This window comes from Erinaceus europaeus, chromosome 14 (genome assembly GCF_950295315.1).
Source record: "Erinaceus europaeus chromosome 14, mEriEur2.1, whole genome shotgun sequence".
In the NCBI taxonomy this organism is placed as follows: domain Eukaryota; kingdom Metazoa; phylum Chordata; class Mammalia; order Eulipotyphla; family Erinaceidae; genus Erinaceus; species Erinaceus europaeus.
In genome coordinates this window covers 48,433,076-48,440,969 of record NC_080175.1, presented here as the reverse complement: position 1 = coordinate 48,440,969, position 7,894 = coordinate 48,433,076, and the positions used below count along the sequence as shown (strand labels likewise).

The following is a 7,894-nucleotide window of genomic DNA, read 5'->3' as shown; positions in this document are numbered from 1 at the left end:
GGACTGACCAGTCAATGCCCATGTTCAGCGTGGAAGCAATTACAGAAGCCAGACCTTCTACCTTCTGCAACCCACAATGACCCTGGGTCCATGCTCTCAGAGGGATAGAGAATGGGAAAGCTATCAGGGGAGAGGTGAGATATGGAGATTGGGTGATGGGAATTGTGTGGAATTGTACCCCTCCTACCCTATGGTTTTGTTAATTAATGCTTTCTTAAATAAAAAAAGAAAGAAAAGAAAATAATGAAGAAAATTAAGTTAGATGTTGTATACTGATATATATATATATATATACATATATATATATATATATACATATATATATATTTCACAGTTGACAATATGTAATACTCAGTACTTAAGAGGATATTTGGGGGAGGCAGAGATAAGATGGTGACTGGAATGTAGCAACACCCATGGGCTCTGACTTCAACTGCTAGAAAGCCTTGAAATCCTGGCCTTCAGCGAGACAAGCAAGGAGGCATCCTAAAGGTAGACCAGAGAGGCGATTATAATTCAATTTGGGTTAAAAATTAGAGCAAAAAGAAAGGAAATTTCTTGATTATTTCTCTCAGCCCCCCTCTCCCCATAACCAGACCCCAGGGGTAGGGAGCTGCTTCTAGCAGGCTCCCCATGGAGCTCCTTTCTTTACCAAGATTCCTGGCCCACAGGGGTGCCATTAAACCCTGCTTCCAAATTTCTAGGATATTTATGTTGTTCCTCTGAGTAAGGGACTTAGACACATTCAAGTAACAATTAGCTAATCAAGCAAGCCTCACCCAGCCTAGGAAATACTGCTTGAAAGTTTTTTTTTTTTTTTTTTTCACATTTGTTTTGTATTGTGTTTTCTTTCTCAATCAGTTGTCTAGACTAAATGTACATAGGCTAACAGGAATCTGTGCAACCTGTAGACCCACTGCTTGGGCTTTTTACTCTGTTCTATTTTACAAATACTATTATATATACACGCATATCCCTTCCCCCTACCAGGTGACCAAAATTAACTCTTAATATGGTTTCCATTGCTAGATGACAAGAATTATCACCCACTGTGAGAGAAACTTGTCTCACTTTTCATTCCTCCTCTATACACTATTGCCATTCTCCCACCTCCAAGCCAATTAAATATATATATATATATATATATATATATATATATATATATATATATACATATATATACAACACTCCTTTCACTACTTTTTTTTCTGTTTCCTTATTTTTTCTTTTCTATATTTTTCCCTGTCTTCCTTTCTCCCTTCCTCCTTCCTCTGTGTTCTGAATTCACTGACACTTATTTGTAAATTATTTCAGGGAAGAAATCTGATGCAGAGCGGACTCTTTTTGTGTGTGTCTCTGCTCTACTTCCCCTTCCCCTTTTGATAACCCAAAAATATACAGTGGACAGTAGATTTTCATAATTATCTATTCCTGGTATCCCTTTTTTCCTTTCTCTTTCTTTTTCATTTAGATTTGGTTGCTATCTTTTCTTGAACTGAAGACATGGTGGGACTAACTGGTATTGGTTAAACTGCTTCAGTCATTGCTTAAGTTACTATTGTAATTTCCGAGGGTGGTGATTGCATTTGTCATAAAGGTATTTAGTATAATGTGGCTTGTACATAAAACAAAGCAACTGAGGAACAGAACATAAAAATAAAAAAACACATTAAAATTAGACCAATTAAAATTAGGTAGACCAAGAGCAAATAAATCTGCTAATACAATGAATGAAAATAAGAGCCTAGAAAAAACTACAAGTCATCCAGAAGTAACCATAGATAAGAAAAGCATGCAAGAAATAATAAATTTATTAATCACAGAAATGAAAACAACTTTGGAGGAAAGGAATAGCATTATTAGGGAAACAACAGATGAGACCCTCAAGGAAAATACTAACTGCCTTGAGGCAATTAGAGAACTGAAAGCTGAAATGGCTGTAATGAAGAAAGCAGCCTAGGGAAGGTAAAGCAGACTAGCAGAAGCAGAAAACAGAATTAGTCAGACAGAGGATGAGCTAGAGAAAACTAAGAAAGAGGTGAAAGAGGTCAAAAAGAGATTGAGAGACACTGAAAACAACAACAGAGACATATGGGATGATCTCAAAAGAAGTAACATTCATATAATTGGCCTGCCAGAGGAAGAAAGAGAGGAAGGGGAAGCAAGAATTCTAGAGGAAATTATAGAAGAAAACTTCTCAGACCTGAACAACAGAAAGGACATTAATATCCAAGAGGCTCAGAGAATCCCAAACAGAATCAACCCAGACCAGAAGACACCAAGACACATCGTAGTCACAATGAAAAGAAGGATAAAGAAAGGATCTTAAATGCTGCAAGAGAAAAACAAAAAAAATCACATAGAGGGGAAAACCTATAAGACTATCAGCAGACTTTTCTACCCAAACTCTAAAGGCCAGAAGAGAATGGCAAAATATCTATTGAGTCCTGAATAAAAAAGGGTTTCAACCAAGGATAATATATCCTGTTAGACTTTCATTCAAACTAGATGCAGTCCTCAAAACCTTCTCAGACAAACAACAGTTAAAGGAAGCAACCATCACCAAACCAGCCCTGAAAGAGGTTCTAAAAGACCTCTTATAAACAAGAACATCACTATAATACTTGCAACATATCAAATAAAAACTTGTTGAACAATGGCATTACAACACATTAAATCCATAATATCAGTAAATGTCAATGGCTTAAACTCACCCAGCAAAAGGCAGAGTGGGAGGATGGATCAGAAAACATAACCCAACCATATGCTGCTTGAAAAATCCCAATTGACCCAACTAGATAAACACAGTCTTAAAGTGAAAGGACAGAAAACTATTCTGCAGGCTAATGGACCACAAAAAAAGACAGGAACATCCATTCTCATCTCAGACAAAATAGATTTTAGATTAAATAAAGTAGAAAAAGATAGGCAAGGTCATTACATAATGATTAAAGGATCAATCAGCCAAGAAGATATAACAATTATTAACATCTATGCACACAATGAGGGACCATCTAAATACATCAAACAACTTCTCAAAGAACTTCAAAAATACATCAATAGTAATACAATAATAGTGGGAGACTTTAACACCCCACTCTCACACTTAGACAGATCAACAAAACACAGAATCAACAAAGAAACAAGAGAATTAAATGAAGAGTTGGACAGACTAGACCTCTTGGACATGTTCAGAGTCCTTCACCCCCCAAAATTGGATTACACCTTCTTTTCAAATCCACATAACACATACTCAAGGATAGACCACATGTTAGGCCACAAAGACAGCATCAATAAATTCAAGAGCATTGAAATCATCCCAAGTATCTTCTCAGACCATTAACAACAAACAGAAAATTATTAAAAGTCATAGAATCTGGAAACTAAACAACATACTTCTTAAGAACCACTAAATTAGAGAGACATTCAAGCAGGAAATTTAAATGTTCCTGGAAACAAATGAAAATGAAGACACAACACATCAATACATTTGGGACACAGTTAAAGCAGTACTGAGAGGGAAACTCATAGCCATACAATTACATATTAAACTGCAAGAAAAAAACCCAAATAAACAACCTTACTGCACACCTTAAGGACTTAGAGGAAGAGGAACAAAGGAACCCTAAAAAAACTAAAAGGACAGAAATCACTAAAATTAGAGCAGAAATAAACAACATCAAAAATAAGAGAAATATACAGAAGATCAATGAAGCTAAATGTTGGTTCTTTGAAAAATTAAACAAGATTGACAAACCACTAGCCAGACTCACCAAACAAAAAAGGGATAAGACTCAAATTCATAGAATTAAAAACGATGGGATATCACAATTGACACCACAGAAATCCAGAAAATCATGTGAAACTTCTATGAAGAACTATATGCCACCAAGCTAGAAAATATGAAAGAAATGGAAGAATTCCTAGAAACATTTGCCCTTCCAAAACTGAAACAAGAAGAACCACAAAACCTAATTGTACCATTCAGAAAGAAATCAAAACAATTATTAAAAATCTCCCCAACAACAAAATCCTGGACCAGATGACTTCACAAATAAATTATATAAAACCTTCAGGAAATAGTTAATACCCATACTTCTAAAGCTTTTCCACTGGATTGAAGGAAAAGGTACACTCCCTTCTACCTTCTATGAAGCCAACATCACCCTGATACCAAAAGCTGATAGGGACAGAACACAAAAGGAAAACTACAGACCAATATACCAATATCCCTGATGAACATAGATGCCAAAATATTAAACAAGATCTTGGCCAACCGGATATAGCAGCACATCAAAAAGATTGTTCATCACGACCAAGTGGGATTCATCCCAGGAATGCAAGGCAGGTTCAACATCCATAAGTCAATCAATGTCATTCACCACATCAATAAAAGCAAAGCCAAAAAACACAGGATTGTCTCAATAGATGCAGAGAAAGCCTTTGACAAAATCCAACACCCATTCATGCTCAAAACCCTGCAAAAAATGGGAATAGATGGGAAATTCCTAAAGATAGTGGAATCCATATATAGCACACCAACAGCCAACATCATACTCAATAGACAGAAGCTGAAAGCATTCCCCCTCAGGTCGGGGACTAGACAGGGCTGCCCACTATCACCATTACTCTTCAACATTGGAAGTTCTTGCCATAGCAATCAGTCAAGAGAAAGAAATCAAAGGAATACAGATTCGAAGGGAAGAATTCAAACTCTCACTATTTTCAGATGACATGATAGTATACAGAGAAAAACCCAAAGAATCCAGTAGAAAACTACTGGAAGTTATTAGGCAATATAGCAAGGTATCAGGCTACAAAATCAATGTACAAAAATCAGTGGCATTTCTTCATGCAAACACTAAAACTGAAGAAGACATCCAGAAATCATTCCCATTCACTATTGCAACAAAATTAACAAAATACCTAGGAGTAAAGCTGACCAAAGAAGTGAAAGACTTGTATACTGAAAACTATGAGTCACTCTTCAAGGAAATATAAACTGATATCAAGAAATTGAAAGGCATTCCATGCTCATGGATCGCAAGAACAAATATCATCAAAATGAATATTTTCCCCAGAGCCATATACAAATTTAATGCAATACCCATCAAAGTTCCACTAAGCTTCTTTAAGAAAACAGAACAAAAACTACATTCATTTTTCTGGAACCAGAAAAATGGAACTGCTGAACCTATCTTGAGAAAAAGAAACAGAAACAGAGGCATCACACTCCCAGATATCAAACTATATTATAATGCCATCATCGTCAAAACAACATGGTAGTGGAACAAAAATAGGCACACAGACCAGTGGAACAGAATTGAAAGCCCAGATCTAAACCCCCACACCTATGTACATCTAATCTTTGATAAGGAGGCCCAAAGTATTAAATGGTAGAAGGAGGCTCTCTTCAATATATGGTGCTGGGAAAACTGGGTTATAATATGCAAAAGAATGAAACTGAACCACCTTATCTCACCAGAAACAAAAATCAACTCCAAATGGATCAAAGACCCGGATGTCAGACCAGAAACTATCAAATACTTAGAGGAAAACATTGTTGAAACACTTTCCCACCTAAACCTCAAGGACATCTTTGATGAAACAAACAAACCCAATTGCAAGGAAGACTAAAGCAGAAACAAACCAATGGGACCACATCAAATGGAAAAGCTTCTGCACAGCCAAAGAAACTATCACACAAACAAAGAGAACCCTCACAGAATGGGAGAAGATCTTCACATGCCAAACATCAGACAAGAGACTAATCACCAAAATATACAGAGAACTCAGCAAACTTAGCACCAAAAAAGCATATAACCCCATCCAAAAATGGGCAGAGTGTACGAACAAGACATTAACTTCAGAGGAGATCCAATAGGTTAGCAAACATATGAAGAGGATATTTGGATTTACTCATCAATTGATAGACTAATTTGTGAATAGCATGATTAATAATTATAATGCAGTTTCACTAAAGATATTGACTACTAAATTGTTAATAATCAACAGAAAATCTGTTAGAGTAATTTCAATCATTTTACTGTTCATTTATTTTATTTTTTAATGTTTTATTTATTCATTTTTAGTGCCCTTGTTTTATTGTTGTAGTTATTATTTCTGTTGTTATTGATGTTGTCATTGTTGGGTACGACAGAGAGAAATGGAGAGAGGAGGGGAAGACAGAGAGGAGAGAGAAACATAGACACCTGCAGACCTGCTTCACCACCTGTGAAGCAACGCCCCTGCAGGTGGGGAGCCAGGGGCTCAAACCACGATACTTACGCCAGTCCTTGTGCTTCATGCCACATGCACTTGACCCGCTGAACTACCATCCAGCTCCCAATGTTAATTTATTTTTAATGAAATATATACAGAAAGAAAGATGCATAAGAGACCAGATCATTGATCATCTCTGGTGTCTATTGTTGGTGGGGACTGAAATAGGGGTCTCAGAGTATCATGCATTATGTTTTTTCTAGAACATATTAAGTCTTATAAACCCTCATTTAATTGATTCTTTTCATTGCATTTATAAAAAGTTTGCTTCTGTACTGCCTTCAGGATTATCACCGAAGCTTGGTGCTTTCACTCCACACTTGACTGTCAATTATTACTTCCTTCCTTCCTTCCTTCCTTCCTTCCTTCCTTACTTCCTTCCTTCTTTCCTTCCCTCCTTCCTTCCTTCTTTTCTTCCTTCCTTCTGTTCTTCCTTCCTCCCTCCCTTCCTTTCATTTTTCTATATTTTTATTTAACAAGACAGAGAAAAATTGGTACAGAACAGAGAAATCTGAAAGAATCCAATTTAAAAGTAACCCTGGAAAATCTGCATGCTTTCCCAAGCTCTATTTTATTTTATGCAGTATCATCTTTTAAATTTTATGAATTTAGAGGAATTAATGAAATACATCATTTAAATTTTGTGAATGTGAGTTTTCAGTGAAAGCACAGAAATTTCAATAAGGTATGTTCTTGTTAAAGTTGAGAGGAAGTCTAAGACAATGACAGGAAAACAGCACCCAACACAAAATTATAAATTTGCACCTGCTTCTGTGACTTACTTAATGTATTTAGAATAGTCTGGTGGTATGGACATCAGCTACAAGCCATCAAATCTTCTTGATTCCCAGCTAATTGTTTTTTGTTTGGATTCACACTCATTTCCCATCACTGTGTCTCTTGCACAGTAATACATGGCTGTGTCCTCAGCTGTTACAGAGCTCAGCTTCAGGGAGAACTGATTCTTGGATGTGTCTTTTGAGATGGTGGCTCGGTTCTTCATAGTTGGACTGTAGTTAGTACTACTATCACCACCATATATACGGCCAATCCACTCCAGTCCCTTCCCTGTTGGCTGACGGATCCAATTCCAGTAGTAACTGGATATGGATTCTCCAGAGACAGAACAGGTGAGAGACAGTGTCTCTGATGGTCTCACCAGTCCTGGGCCTGACTCCTGCAGCTTCAACTCTGACAGGACACCTGGAGATGAGAAAAATCATGCCTGTCACTTATTCACAGTCATAGCCATCTCTATACAAGATTCAACATCTGAGACCCTCACCTTTTGGAGCTGTCACCAGAGAGAGCAGAACCACAAACACTCTCATTCTTCTAGATTACAGGTTTGCCTTCCCCAGAGACCTCAGCCCTAAGTGAGTAGAGAGCTGGATGTATTCACAGCACAAGAGGATTTGACTTAGATCTGGGAGAATAATTTGCATATGGGCTTCCTTCCTTTATTTATTAGAATAGAAATAGTTCTGTCCATTCTCCCCAAGTACTATTCTGGTACTAGGACTCCCAAAGTGTAGAGTAGAGCACTTAGTTGGGAGTAGAACACTTTGGGGAGAGAAAACTTAGGTTCAGAGATATAATATATAGACTTAAA

The 7,894-nt window shown here is 36.9% G+C and overlaps 1 gene segment (V, D, J or C); it reads right to left on the bottom strand.

Moving 5' to 3' along the window:
- Nucleotides 1-7,087: 7,087 nt before the first annotated feature.
- On the bottom strand, nucleotides 7,088-7,673 carry LOC103122372 (immunoglobulin heavy variable 4-59-like). The segment is given in 2 exon segments: nucleotides 7,088-7,485; nucleotides 7,568-7,673. Coding segments are annotated over 2 exon segments (429 nt in total).
- Between the last annotated feature and the right edge of the window lie 221 nt (nucleotides 7,674-7,894).